Source organism: Scardinius erythrophthalmus (genome assembly GCF_964197995.2).
Source record: "Scardinius erythrophthalmus genome assembly, chromosome: 2".
Classification (NCBI taxonomy): Eukaryota; Metazoa; Chordata; class Actinopteri; order Cypriniformes; family Leuciscidae; genus Scardinius; species Scardinius erythrophthalmus.
Genome location: NC_138222.1, coordinates 20427123 through 20449990, shown reverse-complemented (window position 1 = coordinate 20449990; position 22868 = coordinate 20427123). Strand labels below are relative to the sequence as shown.

General features: G+C 45.9%; 1 protein-coding gene across 1 annotated transcript in view; it reads right to left on the bottom strand.

Annotated features, from left to right (window-relative positions):
* col25a1 (collagen type XXV alpha 1 chain) overlaps positions 1–22868 on the bottom strand; it is a gene marked incomplete at its 3' end in the record, with an annotated part of 949643 nt that overhangs the window by 192153 nt on the left and 734622 nt on the right. The window contains exon 10 of the mRNA XM_081359232.1: positions 9516–9542. Coding sequence (XP_081215358.1) covers positions 9516–9542 — 27 coding nt within the window. The remainder of the gene's footprint in view (positions 1–9515; positions 9543–22868) is intronic.

Genomic DNA, 22868 nt, shown 5'->3' with positions numbered 1-22868 from the left:
GGTACCCTTTATTGTCTGGACGGATCATAAGAATCTGGAGTACATTAGATCCGCTAAAAGGTTGAACTCCAGGCAGGCGCGGTGGGCACTTTTTTTCGGCCGTTTTGATTTTACCCTCTCGTATCGTCCGGGTTCCAAAAACATCAAACCCGATTCTTTGTCGCGTATTTTTGATCGATCCGAACACGCACCTACTCCCGAGCGTATTTTTCCTGAGACCCTAATTATCTCTACGCTCACTTGGGAGGTCGAATCGAGAGTCAAGAAGGCTCTAGAAGGGGTAACGCCCCCGATCCGGTGCCCACCGAACCGCTTATTTGTGCCGGAGGAACTACGTCCAGACGTTATTCGGTGGGGCCATTGTTCTAGTCTAGCCTGTCATCCAGGAGTTAGTCGCACCCTCTATTTGGTCAAACAACGATTCTGGTGGCCGCTTATGGCTCGCGATGTTCACGATTTTGTTTTGGCTTGCTCAGTTTGTGCTATTGGTAAGTCGTCTAATCGACCCCCAGATGGGTTACTCCAACCGCTGTCGGTGCCTTCGAGACCCTGGTCCCATATCGCTCTAGATTTTGTTACCGCCCTCCCACCCTCCCAGGGTAACACGGTAGTTTTAACCGTGGTGGACCGATTCTCGAAGGCAGCCCACTTTGTTCCCTTGCCCAAATTACCCTCAGCCAAGGAGACAGCGGTTGCAGTCGTTAATCACGTCTTTCGGTTACATGGCCACCCGACAGACGTGGTTTCCGACAGGGGTCCCCAATTTGTGTCCAAATTTTGGCGAGAGTTTTGTAAGTTACTGGGGGCGACGGTCAGTCTGTCTTCCGGGTTTCACCCTCAGAGCAATGGTCAAACTGAGAGAGCCAACCAAGACCTGGAGAGAACCTTGCGATGTACGGCTGCCAGGAATCCTTCCTCCTGGAGTCAGCAACTGCCTATGGTGGAGTACGCCCACAATTCGTTGCCAGTGTCAGCTACGGGCCTATCTCCTTTTGAGTGTAGTATAGGATACCAGCCACCGGTCTTTCCCAGTCTGGAATCCGAAGTCGCGGTCCCCTCCGCTCACGCCTTTGTCCAGAGGTGTCACCGCACATGGACAAGAGCCCGTGAGACTCTCCTCCGTGTGTGGGCGCGCATCAAGGCCAAGGCCGATCGCCACCGGTCTAGGCCTCCCGTATACGTCGTCGGTTCCAAAGTGTGGCTTTCTACTAAGAACATTCCGCTCCGCTCCGTATCCAATAAGCTGGCTCCTAAATTCATTGGCCCGTTTTCTGTCACCAAGATTGTTAGTCCGGTGGCAGTCCACCTCAACCTCCCTCCAGTGTACAGGAGAATTCATCCGGTATTCCACGTGTCCAAAATTAAACCCGTTTTTTTTTCCCGCATTAATCCGCCTGCCCCGGTTCCCCCACCGCCGCGACTCGTAGATGGGGAACCATCCTATTCGGTCCGTCGCATTATGGACTCTAGGCGGAGGGGACGCGGATTCCAGTACCTGGTGGACTGGGAAGGTTACGGTCCGGAGGAGAGAAGTTGGGTTCCGGCTCGTGACATCCTGGATCACTCTCTTATCGATGATTACAATCGACAGGTAAGGGAGTCTGGGAACGCCGTGAGGCGTTCCTAGAGGAGGGGGTACTGTCACAGTTGTTGAATGCATTGTTTCCTTCTTGCCTCGTGTCGTTGTTGTTTATGTGTGAGTGGGCGTTGTCCCGCTCACGTGTCTGTCAGCGCTCCAGCTGATCATCATCATCATCAATCACTGTTCACAGCTGCTGTTCATTTCCATTCCCTATATATACTCACACCATTCTCTGTTCCAGTGTCGGATTGTTTGTTGAGGTCCTGTGTTTGCCGTGTCTGTGTTTCCCGTGGAGTTGCCGTGTCTTTGTTCGCCTGCCGTGTCTTCCTGCCGTTCCTGTTCTTTGTCTTTGGATTCACCGCACTCCAGCACCGGGATCGGGATTCATCACCGTCACAGCACCAGCGCACCACAGACCATCAAGTCCCTGCACGAGCCTGAGTCGCCGCCCTTCGTTATTCTGAACTGTTTGTCTGACCCTTTTGAGCTTAATAAACGCTTTGAGAACCTGCAACTGTTTCCAGTTTTGTCCGATCATGACAGTGACTATTTCATTTACAATAACTGCCTTAGGTGTGAGTGATCTAATGTTTAGAAGACCTAGCTTTAAAAATTGTTTTTGATTACCAATAGCAACATTTTCTGGTTTAATAACAATTAGATTTTTTCTAGATCCTGCAGTAGATTTATGATTTGATCTCACTAAACGAGGAATAGACACAGTTTCTATGCAATGTTCTACACTATTTATATCAGTTAAATTGGTGCAGCAGAGACTATGATTTGGACTTTTGTTTACTAGTCAAAAGGTATTTAACATTTTGGAGATGTTATCTGACAGAAGATCCGATCCGAATCTGCTTGGGTGTAAGCCATCAGCACGGTAAAGCCTAGGACGCTCCCAAAACAGATTCCAATTATTTACAAAGAGAAGTTTCTGCTCATTGCACCATGACGTTAACCATTCATTAAGCGCAAATAATCTACTAAACTTTTCATGACCTAGTCGATACGTGGGAAGCGGTCCTGACACAATAATCGTTATATCAGGTGATGTGCTGCGTACCGTATCGATCAGATTCCTGAAGTCTTTCTTCAAAACCTCCGTTTGGCGCAGTCTGATGTCGGCCCCTCCCGCGTGCAGGACAACGGTTCCGACGCGCTCGTTCAGAATCTCGGGAACGTGAGCAGCGATTTCAGAAACACGAGCACCAGGAAAGCAGTGACTATGCACCTTACTTTTATTTAACGTAACGTGTACGTGTCGAACGATGGAATCGCCGATGATCACAGCATCGCGTTCTGTTTCGCGAAGAGGGGAGAAGCGGTTTTGTGTGGATATCTCGAAAACCGGGAGGGTCGGAGAGAGTTTTCTTGGTCTAGACCTGACTCGCGACTTCCGCTGCGGAAAAATCCAGGCTTCGTGATGGCATGTTGGAGCCGGAGTGAACGAGACCATGGCTGATCGCGACCTCGACGTTCGGGACCGATGTTGAGGAACGCACGGAGTAGACGAGGTCGGAGTCAGCGGGTTAGTAACATTAATCTCTGATTTGTGTGCCTCGGCACGTGATGTTTCGAGAGCCAAACGCCGGTCTATCAGCTCGGCTTTTCTTACTAAAAGGTCGTGGATCTGTTTCTCAACAGCTTCCAGCTCAGACTGCACCGCGTGCAGCTCAAATGTGTCCTCACCTGCACCAAAAGGTAGACTACTTACATTTGATATATTCGCCATTTTAACAGATGGACAGTAAGTTAAGTTAGCAACGACGCTACCAGTGGTGCTATCAATATTAATACTAATTTATGGCTTAAGTCTTGGATATAATCCGTCTTTTCAGTGGTACGGGTGTAGAGTAGACGCACGATAGGCGAAAAAATGTTTGTTTGTAACTTAAATGAGTGCGGAGAAGACGCGTTCAGCCGTGATCCACGGACGTAACCTATAAGAGTATCCAGCGTTGGATCACAAGGCTTGAGACGCGTCTGCTCAACAATCCGCGTTATAACTATGAGGTGAGGAAAAGTAGAAAATGTTCGTTGTAAGTGAGTTTAACCCTCTGGGGTCTGAGGGGTTTTTGGGGTCCTTGAGATGTTCTGACATGCCCTGACATTTGTGCTTTTTTCAGTTGCTTATAAACATATTAATGGCAAAGGTGTAAATTCACTCTATTTAGCACAAACAGGGCTACCATAATATATGAACAACTTGCATGTACATGTTTGTATTTTTGATAAAATAATGTTTATGCATGGTTTTTTCAAAAACAAAAAACTAAAGTTTCTGAAATAAGGCCATAAAACACATTCTAAATATATGTAAATAAGACTTTTGACAAATGGATGACGTTGCCTAGAATTTTTTCTTCAAAATTATGTGAAAATCATCCTGCCTAATCATTCACATAACACAATACATTGATTTAAATCTTGTAAAACACTTTTTGTTCGGAAAGGCCATATGCGGGTGGGCGTGATTCACACCTGTGGAGTCAATGGGGCCCGCATAATGAGGCTGCATACGTAATGAGCCTTTCATTCAGGTGTGTGAATGAGCCACAAAAATGCAAGGACAATATATAACTGGTTTGTTGTTTTTTTCCACAAATTTTGCTTGCAAATTGTAAAATATCCAAGGTAAACATTTCTAGTAATTGTGCAGTTAATTGTTCTCATACTGTATTTTCAGATTTGGAATATATTCTCTTCCCAAATGTGTCACTAATAAAGCATAATAAAATTATTTAAAGAGAAGGCTTATAATGACCTTTTAAGATTTTGTTTACATCTATCCTTATATATATATATATATATATATATATATTTTTTTTTTTTTTTAATACAATTAAGGTTATACAATTACAACAACATTTAAAATTGTAACAATATTTCCAGTGTAATCTTTCTTTGTATTCGCGATTCATATTAAAACAGTATTTTTGCCAGCTGTAGTAGCTCCACAACAGCACGCATCTGTGCGTTCATTCATTCAAACGCGATTCATATTATTTAAACAGTATTTTTGCCAGCTGTAGTAGCTCCACAACAGCACGCATCTCTGCGTTCATTCATTCAAACGCGATTCATATTATTTAAACAGTATTTTTGCCAGCTGTAGTAGCTCCACAACAGCGCGCATCTGTGCGTTCATTCATTCAAACGCGATTCATATTATTTAAACAGTATTTTTGCCAGCTGTAGTAGCTCCACAACAGCACGCATCTGTGCGTTCGTTCGTTCGTTCGTTCATTCATTCACAGAAACGCAATTCATATTTAAACAGTATTTTTGCCAGCTGTAGTAGCTCCACAACAGCACGCATCTTTGCGTTCATTCATTCAAACGCGATTCATATTATTTAAACAGTATTTTTGCCAGCTGTAGTAGCTCCACAACAGCGCGCATCTGTGCGTTCATTCATTCAAACGCGATTCATATTATTTAAACAGTATTTTTGCCAGCTGTAGTAGCTCCACAACAGCACGCATCTGTGCGTTCGTTCGTTCATTCATTCATACACAGAAACGCAATTCATATTTAAACAGTATTTTTGCCAGCTGTAGCTCCACAACAGCACGCATCTGTGCGTTCATTCATTCAGATTAGAACAAAGCAAACAGAACTGACCTAATTCCTCAGCGGGATCCGTTTGCTTCTCGAAATGATACTTCCAGAACTTCTGAGGTAAATTTTTGCAGGATTATTATCAAGATAGTAGTATTCCTCACAGCATCGTAAAGTACATAAGTCTGAAAGTGAACTCGCGGTGTGTGTTATCCAGCTGATGTGGGCGTTTCACAGGTTTGTTTGGATCGCCTCACATTTGCGTTTGAATAGCGCGCGCTCTCCGTGGGCGGAGCACATTAAAACTTAATTAGCTGAGATGAGAACGACTGACATCTCTCTCTTTGCATACATATTACATAAACTGTGAATATTTGTTTTTCATAAAAATTACTTCATTTAAAAGAAGAAAATTCAAGCTTCATGCCTGTGTGACTGTATGCCTGTTTGACTGAGTATTCGCTGAGTTACAGTTCATTTTCGGACGCGTTTCAGAATTGACTTCACTGACGGAGAGTAGGCAGAACTCGCATCATGTTTATTTTTCTTTATTTGGCAAAAAGCACAACACTTTGTTTTTATTATGAGCATACCCAAAAAAAATACACACTAAACAGGATCGATTGATGTATAACACAAGTATATAAGATAAAAATTATTTTTTTTTTTTTATTTTTTTTTTGCACTCATACGGAAAAAAACGAGCCTATCGCGCCGGCGCGACAGCCGACCTCAGGGGGTTAAAGAGAAATCAAGAATTATAAATCAATCGATGGAGCTCCAAAGACAACAACGCTCTCAGACGCGACGCATGCGCATTCAAAAAAAAAATAAAAGAAAAAGATTGTGCTTTTCTTTTAGATGCACCTATTGATCCCTCTGGTCTCTTTGGTGAGGCTGTTAATTCGGTTGTGGAAAGATTCCAGGAGGCTAAGAAACAGTCAGAGGCATTTAAGAGATTTCTCCCTCACCGTGTCCATCCCCCTGGGGCTGCTGAGCAGTCCCAGCCGTCAAGCTCCTCATACAGAGCACAGCAGAAAGAGAGTGTTGCGTCTCGTGCTCCGCCACAAAAACACTGGAAGCAGACGCAGCACTCTCAGCTGAAGCCTTCAAAGCAGAAGCCGGATCTGAGGACCGTCCTTCAGGCTAAGAAGGCTTCGGCTCAAAAGAAAAGGTCCTGACTCCTATGGAGTCAGACCCATGAGGGCAGCCCCACCCGGGGTGGAGCGGATCACACCTCAGCATACGGTGTCCGCTCCACCTCGGTGTCCTCAGGGAGCCATTCTGCCAACCCCGCACCCTTGGACTCGGGGCGCAGTGGTTCCCAGCGATCGTCCGGCGCAATGTCAACTCGACATTGTGTCAGATATGAACCTTCTGAGGGGGGTTCAAAAACATTCAGTTCGGGTGGTTCCTGCCGATATGTTTCAGGCCCCTGGGCTGAGTGTCTCAATTACACCAGAGGCCAGCCTCGAGAGGCTGGTTCCCTTAGTAGATTTTCTGACAGAGTGGAAGAAACTACCGAATATTTCTCTATGGGTCCTGCATATAGTAGAGAAAGGATACAGAATCCAGTTTGGTTCTCGTCCTCCACGCTACAACGGGGTGTTGCCCACGTTGGTGCATCCCGAGCAGGCTCTGGTGATGGACCAAGAGGTGAAAGCTCTTTTTGCAAAAGAAGCGATAGAGCAGGTGTTTCTACCCGACAGAGAATCAGGTTTTTACAGCCGTTATTTCATCGTTCCAAAAAAGGATGGGGGGTTGCGTCCCATTTTAGATCTTCGTCTGTTGAATCGTACAGTTCAAAAACTCAAGTTCAAGATGCTGACACTCAAACAGATCGTGACTCAAATCAGATCCGAGGACTGGTTTGTCACAATAGATATGAAAGACGCTTACTTCCATGTCTTCATCCTCCCTCAGCACAGGAAGTTCCTGAGGTTTTCTTTTGGGGGCAAAGAATACCAGTATCGGGTTCTTCCATTCGGTCTAGCTTTATCACCCCGCACATTAACGAAGTGCGTAGATGCAGCTCTGGCCCCGCTCAGGCTGCAGGGCATACGTATTCTGAATTACATAGACGACTGGCTGGTTCTAGCGGAATCAGAACAGTTAGCGGTTCGGCATCGAGATGTCGTCCTCGCACATATGCGGAAATTGGGGTTGAGGCTCAACGCCAAGAAGAGTGTGCTATCTCCATTACAGAGGACCACTTTTCTGGGTGTGGTATGGGATTCAGTCATGATGCGAGCCAATCTATCGCCCGTTCGTGTAGCTGCTATCCTAACAGCCATAAAAGAGCTAAAGCTAGGTCAGTCACGCACTGTGAAGCAGTTCGAGAGACTGTTAGGGCTCATGGCAGCGGCGTCCAACGTGATACCTTTTGGCCTGCTGTACATGAGACCTTTGCAGTGGTGGCTCAGGACCAGAGGGTTCTCCCAGAGGGGAAACCCACTTCGTATGATCAAGATCACGCGGCGGTGTCTCCGCGCCTTGGTTATATGGAAGAAACATTGGTTCCTGTCCCAGGGTCCGGTGTTGGGAGCTCTTTGCCATCGAGTTGCTATCTCGACAGATGCTTCCCTCACCGGCTGGGGAACGGTAATGGAAGGCCGCTCAGCTCAGGGTCTGTGGAGGAGTCATCATCTCTCCTGGCACATAAATTGCCTGGAGATGTTGGCCGTTTTCAACGCGTTGAGACATTTCCTCCCAGACCTGAGGGATCACCATGTGCTTGTCCGGACAGACAACACATCGGTGGTCTCTTATATAAATCGTCAGGGGGGTCTGCGTTCGCGCCCACTATGCAAGCTGGCACACCAGATCCTCCTATGGTCCCTGGGGAAAATACTCTCTCTGAGGGCAGTGTATATTCCAGGGGGCCAGAATATCGGAGCAGACGTCCTGTCGAGGCAGGAGCTGAGGCCAGGGGACTGGAGACTTCACCCCGAGGTGGTGGAGAAGATATGGGAGTTTTACGGCAAGGCCGAAGTGGATCTGTTCGCGTCTCAGCATACGACGCACTGTCCACTCTGGTTCTCCCTTACCCACCCAGCCCCCCTGGGGCTGGATGCTATGGTGCAGACGTGGCCGAGGCTACGTCTGTACGCCTTTCCCCCTGTTGCTCTGATCCCAGGAGTTCTGGAGAGAGTTCGTCAGCACGGAATAAGCCTATTGCTAGTAGCACCACGTTGGCCGAGTCGAATCTGGTTTGCAGACCTGATTCATCTCCTATTTCATTCATTCCATTGGACTAGTTGACATAGATGCTTCAGACGCATTCACGCCGGGGGCGTTCCCAAAGCGTTATCGATGCATCGTCTCGTTCCCTTTCTCAGGGAACTATGGTTACAGTCGTAACCTGAGACGTTTTCCTAACAAGTGTTTAAAGAAACAGATAGGTTGGAAAAGGGTGAACCAGACCATACCTGATGCCTCATATAATTTAATGTACCTGCAAAATACCACATTATCCTCATTCTACTGTATGGTCTGCATCTTGTAAATAGCACAGGTTTAGCAATAAATGTATCTTTGTTTTCTTATGTCAGTTTGTTGACTATAGTGTAAAAAAAAAAAAAAAAATCTAAAAATGACTGATCGTTTTGCTAGAGAAGACCCTTAATCGTCGGCAGGGGTCGGATGGAGCCCTTTGAAGCTGCCAAAGTATGGATTTTGGACCATCAAAAATGGACTATGCTGATCCCCATTCACTAGCATTAAATGGAAAAAAATATTTTCTTCCCAAAACTTAATTTCTCTTTGGGTAAGGAGAAAAGTCATGTACATCTTGGATGGTCTTGGGGTGAGTAAATAATCAGGATATTTAATTTTATTTATTTATTTATTTATTTTTTAATGGGTGAACTATTCCTTTAATATATTTTAAAATGTTGTTTATTCTTGTGAGGCAAAGCTGAATTTTCGGCAGCCACTATTTCAGTCTTCATTGTCAAATGATCCATCATAAATTATTTTAATATGCTCATTTGGTGCTTAAGTATAATTTCTTCTTCTTCTTCTTCTTCTTCTTCTTATTATTATTATTATTATCTACATTGAAAACTGCACTGCTTAATATATTTAACATTTTTAATAATTTTATGGAAATCATGAAACTTTTGTTCAGGATTTTTTGATTAATAAAAAGTTTATAATAACATCAGTTATTTAAAATATACCAATTTTTGTAACAATCTAAAAGTCTTTATTGTCACTGATCAATTCAATGCGTACTAAATAAAATTAATAATTTCTTTAAAACAAAAAAGTTTAATTCTTATTGTAAACTTTTTCACAATTATTTGATATTCTTAGGCAGAAACAGGCTTCCATGATCAGTAAAACAGAAGCTTCAACTGTACAGTACCTTCTGTCCAGGAGGGCCCTCAGGTCCCTGGAAAGAGAAAATTACAAAAAGGAGTTAAAACGCACACAAGTGAACCAACTAAATCAGAGAAATTCTAGATATTGTAAGAATTGAGAAATTACAAAATGCCAGACAGTCTGTTTCAAGAGCAACCAGACCCTGAGAGGACAAAAGGACCTCTCTGGAAATTACTATTTGAACTCCCCCTCGTGCACCATCGAGACGAAAGTCTCACCTCCGAGTCATCCTAATCTACATCTCTTTCCCTCTCCCCTCACCCCCTCTCTCTCATGCTCAGATGATCACCTGAATTCACCCAAGAAAATGTATAGTTTAATGTGAATGATTACCGCAGAGTATTTTTCATGTTTGGTATTATTTAAAATGTCACAGTACGACTGGTACCACAGAGTATTTTTCATGTTTGGTATCATTTAAAATGTCACAGTACGACTGGTACAAATGTCTCATTTCCAAATAAGTAAAACTAAAGGTAATAAGGTTTATTAAGATTACTGACATACAAGGAAGGTGGTCTCTCAAGACAAATGGTCACACACTCCCAAAAGGTGCAACCTCTGAATGCAAATTTCTTTTCTTTTACAAAATGCACTACACACAAGGTTTATTGATGACAATAAAGGGGAAAACAAAGCCCACGAGGGGGCAAAACAAGACAAGACAGGGCAACGAGTGACTAAACTAGACTATGACTTGACTACAAACAAATAGCGAATACAGAAACAGAAGTTTCTCTTGATGACACTCTTGACAGGGTACTCACAGAGATGAACAAAGTCTCACAATGAATGATAGCAGCTAACATATAACATGTAACAAGTAACATGTAGCAATGAACCGGCACAAGACAGCAAACACAAGGGGATTAAATAGGGAGACTAGTGATAACAACAGGTGACACAGGTAAAGCAATAATGACAAAACGAGGATAACAAGGGGGCGGGGCAAGAGAACGAGACAACACAAGCACATGGCCCAAACAAATGGCCATGTGCTTGTACACAAAACATGGGTCTGTCATGATCCTGCCTCAAGAACTAAAGAATGACAAGGACTAGATGGCAGAATCATGACAGAACCCCTCCCTTAAGGAGCGGCTTCCAGACGCTCAAGGGAACATCAAACACGGGACATGACAGACTGTGACAGACACAAACCAACAAAACATGACAAATAACAATAAAGGCAAACATGAATAAACAATTACAGGGTTGGGGTGCAAAATCAAAAACAATAAACAAGGCAAAGGAGGTGGAGGAAACACACAGTTCTTAGGGGGCAGACCAGGGTGAACAGGTGGACTAGGGGTCTTGGGTTGACGGGACGATGGCTGATGGCGAGGGGTCCGGGCAGACTTGGATGGGGACACATGAGGAAAAGTCTTGGGGGAAACAGTCCGGGGTTTAGTGGAGACAGGGGTGACCGGGGAAACACACGGCGGCTTGACAGGGAAGGAAACCGCAACAGGAACAGAAACAGAAACAGGGGGTACAGCGGGTGACAGGACAGGAATCATGACGCCCCCCGCAGGCAGCAGGCAACTGTGGAGTGGGAGAAGGTGCCGGGCTCGCAGAAACAGACCAGGAATCAACGCTCCCCGAAGTAGGATAGGAGTTGACGCTCCCCATCTCCGATTCTGTAGTGGCGTTGATAGTAGCTGACGCTGGAACAGAGCTCTCTGCAGCCGGCTTGGGATCATCGATCTCTGCAGCTGGCTTGGGATCAGCGCTCTCTGCAGCTGGCCTGGGATCAGCACTCTCTGCAGCTGGCTTGGGATCAGCACTCTCTGCAGCTGACCTGGGATCAGCACTCTCTGCAGCTGACCTGGGCACAGGGTCTGGGGACAAGACAGGACTGACAGGGACTTCTAGAATCTTGACAAGACGGGATAAGTACTCTGACAGGGTTCTTGCAGCAATGACGATCGGCATCTCTTGACTAGCTGAAACTGAGCGCAAAACAGCCTCAGCAGCTGAATCGGCCGCTGCCCTCTCTGCAGCACTCATGACTGCAGGCTCGGGAACAGCTCTCACTGCTGCAGACTCTGGAACCGCGCCTTCAGCAGCCGATTCAGGAACAGTACCTTCGGTTGCAGCGGGTTCTGAGACCGTGCTTTCAGTTGCAGCGGGCTCTTGGACAGCACCCTCAGCAGCAGCGGACTCCGGGACAGCGCCATCCTTAACAGCAGGCTCTAGGACAGCGCTATCTGTAGCAGTAGACTCTGGGACAGCGCTTTCAGTAGGAGCGAGCTCAGGGACAGACAGAGACAGAGGGTTGGAGGCTCCCTTCCTCCTCTTCTTTCTCCTTGGCCGCGGAGCAGATGCCATGGTTGGACAAGCGACTGGTTGGGGAAGCTCAACAGGAGCTGTGACTGGGGCATGGAGGACAGTCTCTGACAGGGCTGATTCCGTCGCAGAGGACTCTGATGCCGACTCCCATGAGATCCGTCTCCCTCGCTTGCCGAGGAGACTTTCGGGTACGGCGAAGCCTCAGGGGTGGAAGTGGAGCCAGCTTGATTCCCCTGGGTAACTACAGCCAGGACACGACCCTCCGGGATCACTGACAGCTTGGGTGATGGTGACGACAAGGTGGAACCCCGCGACTCCCTCTGCAACAAACAATCCACCATCTCACCAAACGAGCAGCAGACCAGCTTCTCCCGTTCTGCCAGGGGTGGAGGAGCATTAAGACCCGCAATGAGGTAGCGGTTGAGGAGGATATCAGGTAGGAACAGCCTCCTCTCGTTCGCGACCCGGGCATACTCCTTCAGAGACCGCTCTCCCTGGGGAGGAATGGGCAGCTTGCCATTCCTTGCATCGGAAATAGCCCTCAGCCACCATTGTGCAAGGTCGTTCGGGTTATGCTCAACAAAAGAGGACATACTGTCTGCTGGGTTCCTTGTTGGCCGGTTCATTCTGTTATGAGGATGCAGAGATGAACCCAAGCGCAGACAAAATGCACTAAACACAAGGTTTATTGATGACAATAAAGGGGAAAACAAAGCCCACGAGGGGGCAAAACAAGACAAGACAGGGCAACGAGTGACTAAACTAGACTATGACTTGACTACAAACAAATAGCGAATACAGAAACAGAAGTTTCTCTTGATGACACTCTTGACAGGGTACTCACAGAGATGAACAAAGTCTCACAATGAATGATAGCAGCTAACATATAACATGTAACAAGTAACATGTAGCAATGAACCGGCACAAGACAGCAAACACAAGGGGATTAAATAGGGAGACTAGTGATAACAACAGGTGACACAGGTAAAGCAATAATGACAAAACGAGGATAACAAGGGGGCGGGGCAAGAGAACGAGACAACACAAGCACATGGCCCAAACAAATGGCCATGTGCTTGTACACAAAACATGGGTCTGTCATGATCCTGCCTCAAGAACTAAATAATGACAAGGACTAGATGGCAGAATCATGACAATGTTTCCATGTGAAAGAGGTCTGGCTATTTAATGAAATGCAGCAGGGAGTTCGAGGCCTTTTCTGTAACTCAGATTCACCCGTGAGGCTGAGAGAGAGATCTCTCAGCCTCATGTATTTCTAAATGTTGGGTTGCATCTTTTCTCTTTATTCCAGAGCATTTGATGTTTTGTATCGATTATCTTTGAATTGATTATGAAATTGGCATGATACATTTACCTGACATAATAAATTGTTACATTTGATTATTCTAACTGACTTTGACATTATTTTCAGTAAAGAGTTAAACGCAATAGTCAAACATTCGCTCATAATTAATGATCCACAGATATCATTAAAACCTTTTCATTTATGTAGTCAGATGAAATAACGAGCGAATACATATTCAAATGTATTGCATTTAATCAAAAAATACTTTGCCTCGAGAAAAGGACAGTAACACGTAAAGACCTTCCGCGCGGGTCGGATGCCGGTTTTGGGCCGATCGAGTGCGAGCTTACAATATGATGGAACAATCTTCTGCACTGCAGTGTACTTTAACCTAACCTTTTCTGCTAAGTCACTATAGTAACTATTTAATGAGGCCTGAATTATGAAAAGTGTTGATATTGATATTGAAAAAATATTTATGATTATATTCCAAATCTTATTTCTTTGTAACCATACCACATTGTGATTTTTCAATATATAATAAACTAAGCATAAGAAAATGGCAGGCCTTTGAAACGCGTCCAAAAAGAAAAGCCATTTCTTTGTCTGATTGATTCAAGCATTAAACAAAAGATTTGTTGGCGTCTCTACACTGGCAGGCAGAGGAGCCAGCCTTATGCAAATTACTGTTCAAATCTCCCTCCGGTTAAGGACAACAAAGCATTACCATGAAAGATATATTACATTGTTATGTAAAATAATAATCACACCAAGCCATAAAAGACAGGAACAATGCAATGCCTAGATTTGCCCTCAGATTTCTGGCCAGGTGAAAGAGGTGGAAAATAGGCATAAAAGCACATTACAGGGCTTTCCCCTTAACTGTGAAAGGGCACCATGCCTCCTTGTACACAGTGCCAAAACACATGCTCATTTTTTACCAGTCACATTTTTTGGGGTTTTTTTTTTTTTGGAAGGCTTGTCACAGCATAAAATATAGACTTGTCTGCTATATTTGATGCCTGGAGCAAAGAGATCTAATATAAAGTTAGTCAAAGGTTTGGGACTGTGTGTTATTTTGTTGCCATTAGCTAAACAACATTGCCAGGACGACATTTTCTGTATGGAAAAATGTTTTCAGAACTGAGCATCCATGAAGCAATTCAAGTTGTATAAAACCACTGAGATGAATGAGAATACTAACAGCTTTCTCCATAGAACTCCTTGTGCACCAGCAACACTGATGTCTTTATTCGAAGTGTGCAACTTCAAAAATAAAAGTCTAATAAATAAAAATCATCCCCTTTGCTGCAACATGCTAATGAATCATGCTGTATCCTGCAAGGGTTCAAGTCATGCTTTAGTGAGCATGTTTACTCCATTGATTCATCTATTAAAGTGATGGATCAATGGAGAAATTGTCACATACACTGAAAAAAAAAAAAAAATGGTGTAGGATTTACTTTGAAACAAATTTCACTCAATTTTCACAAATAATTACAAAGAAACGGTTAGTAACACATTGAATTGAATATTAAAATTTGAAGTAGAAAAACTGAAATAGTATTTTCATATAAAACATACTCCAATAATCTTTGTTTTATTTACAGCTTTGAAAAATCTAAAAGTGTACTTAAAAAGCTGAGAACTGAAAAACTGCTGATTGAAGAGGCATAATGAAGGAAATGAACCACCTTGAAACACTAAGATACATCTTATGCGAACAGGCCCTTAATATATTTCAATGTGTCCTATTCCAGTATTTGTCAAGTGCTGTCATGGTTTATATGAGGCCAAGTTCTATTCTATTCTTTTTTTCCAAATCTCTCTATTTCTTAGGAAGTCATTCTTTTCAGTACATCTTTAAATTTGCTATAGATCTACAACCGCAAAGAATTATTATACTTCAAGGCCATACCAAATTAGATGTTATTCAATAATCCAATAATCTAACAATGTTAAAACCTGGACCTGTGAACACAATCTACTGCCAAGTACCACAAAAACAACTGTCACATGTCTGTCTTGTCTTGTTCTGCACTTGGGTGTTTGTTATGTTGTGCCTTGTGCTTGTGTCATTGTTAGCCCCGCCCTACTTGTTATCTGATTATTGTTTGAGTTCTCCCACCTGTTCCCCCTGATTAGTTTCCCTTTATTAGTTCCCTCTTGTTTGCAGTCTGTGTGGATCGTTGTCTCTGTTTCCCCCCGTGTTATGTTTTGAGTATTTGCCTGTCTTGTTGAGTATTTGCTTGTCTTGTTGAGTATTTGCCTGTCTTGTTTTTCCCCCACGAGGGAGTTTTGGTTTTTGGTCTGTTTTGTTGTTTATTCATTAAAATTCCTTTTTGCACTTGAATCCTCGTCTCACCTTTTGACTTCCCGTGACAGAACGATCCACCAACAATGAGGATTCAGCAAAAGGATTCCTGCCCTCACCTGGAGCGAATCCTGAAACTTAACGGGTTGGTCTCCCTCCGACAGCAGGGGACCAGGGTGAAGGATTTCGCCCGGAAATTCAGCTCGGCTGCAGAGGGACTCGGGCTTGGGGATATAGTCCTCAAAGAGGTATTTAATCTTTGTTTGGATGTTCCCTTGCCTCAGTGGGAGATGAAGGGGTTGGAAATTTTAGACTTCCCGGGTTTCGCTATGTATCTCCACCATCGTGCTCGGTGGGATACATCGGACCCGCCTGCATCCCCGCTGCCCAGCCCAGAGAATGCATCGCCGCTGCCCAGCCCAGAGAATGCATCGCCGCTGCCCAGCCCAGAGAATGCATCGCCGCTGCCCAGCCCAGAGAATGCATCGCCGCTGCCCAGCCCAGAGAATGCATCGCCGCTGCCCAGCCCAGAGAATGCATCGCCGCTGCCCAGCTCAGAGAATGCATCGCCACTGCCCAGCCCAGAGAATGCATCGCCGCTGCCCAGCCCAGAGAATGCATCGCCGCTGCCCAGCCCAGAGAATGCATCGCCGCTGCCCAGCCCAGAGAATGCATCGTCGCTGCCCAGCCCAGAGAATGCATCGCCGCTGCCCAGCCCAGAGAATGCATCGCCGCTGCTCAGCCCAGAGAACGCATCGCTGCTGCCCAGCCCAGAGTTCCATCCACCATTAACTCCGTCCAGACCTGAACCTGCACCTCACCATCGAAGACGGCGGAGGAGGAGGAAGACCTCCGGCCTCCTCAATGTCCCGGAGGATTCCGTTGTGGAGGAGCCAGAGACTGTTCACGTCACGTCTGCCCAGCCAGAGACTGTTCACGTCACGTCTGCCCAGCCAGAGACTGTTCACGTCACGTCTGCCCAGCCAGAGACTGTTCACGTCACGTCTGCCCAGTCAGAGACTGTTCACGTCACGTCTGCCCAGTCAGAGACTGTTCCAGTCACGTCTGCCCAGTCAGAGACTATTCATGTCAAGTCTGCCGAGCCGGTGTCTTCGGACAGGATGGCCGCCACCGAGGGTGTTCCCGTCACATCTGCTGAGCCTGTGTCTTCGGACAAGATGGCCACCGCTGAACCTGTTCACGTTGCGCCTGTCGAGCCTGTGTCTTCGGACAAGATGGCCGCCGCCGAGAGTGTTCCCGTCACGTCTGCCAAGCCTATGTCTTCGGACAAGATGGCCACCACTGAACCTGTTCACGTTACGCCTGTCGAGCCTGTGTCTTCGGACAAGAAGGTCACTACCAAGACTGGGTCTTCGGACAAGATGGCCGCCGTCGAGCCTGTGTCTGAGCCGGTGGTGTCTGTTCCTGAGCCGGTGATGTCTGTTCCTGTTCCTGAGTCGGAGCCAGTGTCTGTTCCTGAGCCAGAGCCAGTGTATGTCCCGGAGCCCGTGTCTGTTCCTGAGTCGGAGCCAGTGTCTGTTCCTGAGCCAGAGCCAGTGTATGTCCCGGAGCCCGTGTCAGTCCCTGAGTCGGAGCCCGTGTCTGTTCCCGAGCCGGAGCCCGTGTCTGTCCCCGAGCCGGAGCCCGTGTCTGTCCCCGAGCCGGAGCCCGTGTCTGTCCCCGAGCCGGAGCCCGTGTCTGTCCCCGAGCCGGAGCCCGTGTCTGTCCCCGAGCCGGAGCCCGTGTCGGTCCCCGAACCGGAGCCCGTGTCGGTCCCCGAACCGGAGCCCGTGTCGGTCCCCGAGCCGGAGCCCGTGTCGGTCCCTGAGCCGGGGCCAGTGTCTGTTCCTGAACAGGGGCCAGTGTCTGTTCCAGTGTCTGTTCCAGTGTCTGTTCCAGTGTCTGTTCCAGTGTCTGTTCCAGTGTCTGTTCCAGTGTCTGTTCCAGTGTCTGTTCCAGTGTCTGTTCCAGTGTCTGTTCCAGTGTCTGTTCCAGTGTCTGTTCCAGTGTCTGTTCCAGTGTCTGTTCCAGTGTCTGTTCCAGTGTCTGTTCCAGAGTCGGTGGGGCCTATTCCAGTGTCTGAGCCGGTGGTGCCTATTCCAGTGCCTGAGCCGGTGGTGCCAGTTCCAGGGCCTGAGCCGGTGGTGCCAGTCCCAGTGCCTGAGCCGGTGGTGTTTGTTCCAGTTCCTGCGCCCTGGTCGCCCGAGGGGTCTTCTCCGCCCTGGCCGCCCGAGGGGTCTTCACCGCCCTGGCCGCCCGAGGGGTCTTCACCGCCGTGGCCGCCCGAGGGGTCTTCACCGCCGTGGCCGCCCGAGGGGTCTTCACCGCCGTGGCCGCCCGAGGGGTCTTCACCGCCGTGGCCGCCCGAGGGGTCTTCACCGCCGTGGCCGCCCGAGGGGTCTTCACCGCCCTGGCCGCCCGAGGGGTCTTCACCGCCGTGGCCGCCCGAGGGGTCTTCACCGTCCTGGCCGCCCGAGGGGTCTTCACCGCCGTGGCCGCCCGAGGGCTCTTCACCACCGTGGCCGCCCGAGGGGTCTTCTCCACCCTGGCCGCCCGAGGGAAAGTCTCCGCACTGGCCACCCGAGGGGAAATCTCCGCCCTGGCCGCCTGATGGACTGTTTGTGTCTTCCGTCCCGCCCTGTTCTGTCCCTCCCGTCCCGCCCTGGTCGGTTCCTCCAGTCCCGCCCTGTTCTGTCCCTCCCGTCCCGCCCTGGCCTGTCCCTCCGTCCCGCCCTGGTCTGTCCCCCCCGTTCTAGTGGAGTGTCTGGAAGCCACTCCTTTAGGAGGGGGTTATGTCACATGTCTGTCTTGTCTTGTTCTGCACTTGGGTGTTTGTTATGTTGTGCCTTGTGCTTGTGTCATTGTTAGCCCCGCCCTACTTGTTATCTGATTATTGTTTGAGTTCTCCCACCTGTTCCCCCTGATTAGTTTCCCTTTATTAGTTCCCTCTTGTTTGCAGTCTGTGTGGATCGTTGTCTCTGTTTCCCCCCGTGTTATGTTTTGAGTATTTGCCTGTCTTGTTGAGTATTTGCTTGTCTTGTTGAGTATTTGCCTGTCTTGTTTTTCCCCCACGAGGGAGTTTTGGTTTTTGGTCTGTTTTGTTGTTTATTCATTAAAATTCCTTTTTGCACTTGAATCCTCGTCTCACCTTTTGACTTCCCGTGACAACAACTGTGCAGGAATTGTAATAGCTGCATGGTATGTGTGTATTTTTATTATACTGCCATTAAATACTTTAACATTTTTGTCATTACTATGTCATTTTTACAACAACATATCTGAATAGAATATAGTTGTTATAGAGTTGTTTTTGTTTTTTTACATTTAATTTATACTTTAAGCTATCTGACCTGTATCTATGATTATGTATGAATATTTATAAATCTCTCATCTCTTCCTTTTCTGCGGATGTTCATGCTGCAAAATCTTCATACTTCCATAACAAGATCAACAGCTCCTCTAACACACGATCACTCTTCAAGACATTCAACTCTCTCCTCTGTCCACCTCCACCACCACCCGCCACCTCTTTAACTGCTGATAATTTTGCTAACTTCTTCACCAACAAAACAGCAACTATCAGCAGTCAGTTCTCAGCGCCACACACGCAAAAACCCAGACCGACCCCTGCCACAGCCAATAACCCTCTCTCCTCCTTCTCTCCGCTAACCGAGGAAGAAGTATCTAAACTTATCCTCTCCAGTCATCCTACCACCTGCCCTCTAGACCCCATCCCCTCACACCTTCTACAAGCCATCTCTCCCACACTTCTACCAGCACTCATACATATCATCAACTCATCCCTCCATACTGGCACTTTCCCTACTGCATTCAAGCAGGCTCGGGTAACTCCACTGCTTAAAAAAACAACACTAAACACATCATTTGTAGAGAGTTACAGACCTATATCTCTCCTACCATTCATTGTGAAAACACTTGAACGAGCTGTTTTCAACCAAGTAACATCCTTCTTGTCTTTGAACAACCAGCTGGATGTCAACCAATCCGGCTTCAAGAAAAGGGCATTCAACTGAGACTGCATTACTGTCGGTCAAGCTGCTTCCAAATCTTCAGTTCTCATTCTCCTGGATCTGTCTGCTGCCTTCGACACTGTGAATCATCAGATCCTTCTGTCCACCCTCTCATCACTGGGCATCACAGGAACTTCCCTCCACTGGTTTGAATCCTATCTCGCAGGTAGGTCCTTCAGGGTTGCATGGAGAGGTGAGGTATCCAAAGCACATCAACTGACCACAGGGGTTCCTCAGGGTTCAGTTCTTTGACACCTCCTCTTCTCCATCTACACCACATCACTGGGACACATCATACAGGCACATGGTTTCTCTTACCACTGCTGATGACACACAGCTCTTCCTCTCATTTCAACCAGATGATCCCACCACAGTAGCTCCACGGATCTCAAGCTGTCTGGCGGACATCTCGGCATGGATGAAGGAACATCACATGCAGCTCAACCTGGCAAAGACTGAGCTTCTCGTCCTCCCTGCCAATCCATCTCTACAACACGACTTCACTATCCAGCTAGATTCATCATCAATCACCCCATCAAGGTCGGTCAGAAATCTTGGAGTAATATTGGATGACCAGCTGACCTTCACAGATCACATTTCAAAGACAGCTCGATCATGCAGGTTTGCACTGCACAACATCAGGAAGATCAGGCCTTTCCTAACTGAGCATGCAACACAACTTCTTGTCCAGGCCCTGGTCATTTCTAGGCTTGACTATTGCAATGCTCTTCTGGCTGGACTTCCATCATGTGCAACTAAACCTTTACAAATGATTCAGAATGCTGCAGCTCGTCTTGTATTCAACGAGCCAAAAAGGGCCCACGTCACTCCTCTGTTTATCTCTCTGCACTGGTTACCACTCGCTGCTCGCATCAAGTTCAAGGCATTGATGCTTGCTTACAGATCTATCACAGGCTCAGCTCCCTCCTACTTTCACTCACTCCTATGAGTCTACGTCCCTACCAGAAGGCTACGATCGGTCAACGAGTGACATCTCGTGGTTCCATCACAGAGAGCCACAAAATCACTTTCCAGAACATTCTCATTCACGGTTCCATGCTGGTGGAATGCTCTCCTCACCCTCATCCGGAATGCAGAATCCCTGACAACATTCAAAAGACATCTGAAAACGCATCTCTTCCGTGAGCACTTAATCTCATTAAAAAAAAAATTCTTTCCTTTTCCTTTAATCCTCGCTTATCGGGCTTATGCTACTCTGAACAATGCCTGAACTTCGTATTTTGAGCACATCTTGTGTTGTTTTTGCCTCTTCACGATGACTCGCTTAAAGGAATACTCCACTTTAAAATGAAAATTCTGTCATCATATACTCACCCTCATGTTGTTTCAAACCTGTATGAATTTCTTTCTTCTGCTGAACAGAAAGGAAGATATTTAGAAGAATGTCAGTAACCAGACAGTTTCTGGTCTCATTGACTTCCATAGTAGGAAAAAAAATATACTATGGAAGTCAATGAGACCAGAAACTGTCTGGTTACTGATATTCTTCTAAATATGTTCCTTTCTGTTCAGCAGAAGAAAGAAATTCATAAAGGATTGAAACAACATGAGGGTGAGTATATGATGACAGAATTTTCATTTTAAAGTGGAGTATCCCTTTAATTTAGTCCTAATTTGTAAGTCGCTTTGGACAAAAGCATCTGCTAAATGACTAAATGTAAATGTAAATGTACAGTATATGTATATAAGTGGGCTAGTGGAATGGATTAACCCAAGAGGACTCAAAAGCCGAGATGAAAGTCATCATTTACTCACTCTAATGGTGGTAGCGTAAAAGGTTTTGTGCAATAAAAATTCTATGTTGAATACTATTTCTTAAAAAAGCTACTTTTTGTAATGTCTATTTGATGCTGGTCAGTCTTAACCCATTTAACAGGTCTCCCAAATCTGATCTGACCTCATCTCATCATCTTGTGTTCTCGTCTAATGCTTTGTTCGTGTCCTGAATTTTTAAACTCAGCTGTTTGTCCATCCCTTTGTTTATTTTATTTTATTTGATTTACCCTTTATTTTACCAGGTGATGTCCCATTGAGATATTCAAATCTCTTTTACAAGGGAGCCCTGGGGCAGCAATTACACAAATTACACAGAATCACAGAAACGGACTCAACAAACAAAACAGATTTACAGTACGTTAAACAATTTAAAATGACATAAAGGGGTCATTGAAAACATGTGCATTGTTCAAATTTGGAACATTTAAGTAATTTTTTAAAATGTTCAAGTGGGATAAAAACAGAAAGCTTCAAAACTTTTTGGAGCAAATTCCAACACCAAGGAGCAGCATAACGTTATACGTGGGATATTTAGAGCCAGAATGTTAACGGAACAGAGATTGTAAATGGAATGATTCCAGGTCAACAGACTGTTAAGCTGGGTAAATTACCATTAATAGCTTTGTAAATAAAAATATGCCAGTGGAACCATCTCCGCAGACCTAGAGAGCTAAAACCAGTCACCTCATAAAGACGACAGTGATGAGTGCGTGACTTGGCATTAGTAATGAACCGTAATGCACCATGGTAAACTGTGTCAAGTGTGTGCAGCATGGTAGAGGCAGCATGCATATAAATAACATCCCCATAGTCCAAGACTGGTAAGAAAGTGGCACTGATCAATTTCCTCCTAGCTTGGAGAGTAAAACAGGATTTATTTCTAAAATAAAAGCCAAGCTTTACTCTCAGCTTTCTCACTAATTTATCAATATGACCTTTGTAGGTTAGCTTTTCATCAATCCACAGACCAAGATATTTATAAGATGAAACATTTTCAACACACTTCCCATCCAGTGTGGAAATGGCTAAGGCGGTTGATGAGGGTATAGTGCGAGACTTTGTGAACTGCATCACCTTAGTTTTACCAGCGTTTAATACCAGTCTAAGTTCAATGAAGGTGACCTGTAATAAATTAAAAGACTGCTGTAGTGATTGATTGTCACGGAAAACTAAGAAAACAAGGAAAACTCAAGTGCAGAGGAAAGGGGTTTTTAATAAACAAACGAACAACGTAAAACAAACACCCACGAGGGGGAAAACATTACAAAATACCAAACAATAACTTCAAAAGTGAACATACCAAACGGGTCACGGTGAAACGGGAGACGTGTACAAGACAACGATCCGACACAGACTGCAAACACAAAGGAACTTATAAAAGGGACAAATCAGGCAGGTAATGAGGAACAACAGGTGGGGCAAATGAAACCAATAATAAGATAACAAGGAGGGTGGGGTCAAAACAATGACAGGAACACAAACACCACATGTGCTACACGAGACAGGACAGGCATGTGACATTGATAAGCTTGAGCTAGGGTGGGGGCGGAACAATATAGTACTGTATCGTCTGCATAGAGGTGTATTTTGCCATTA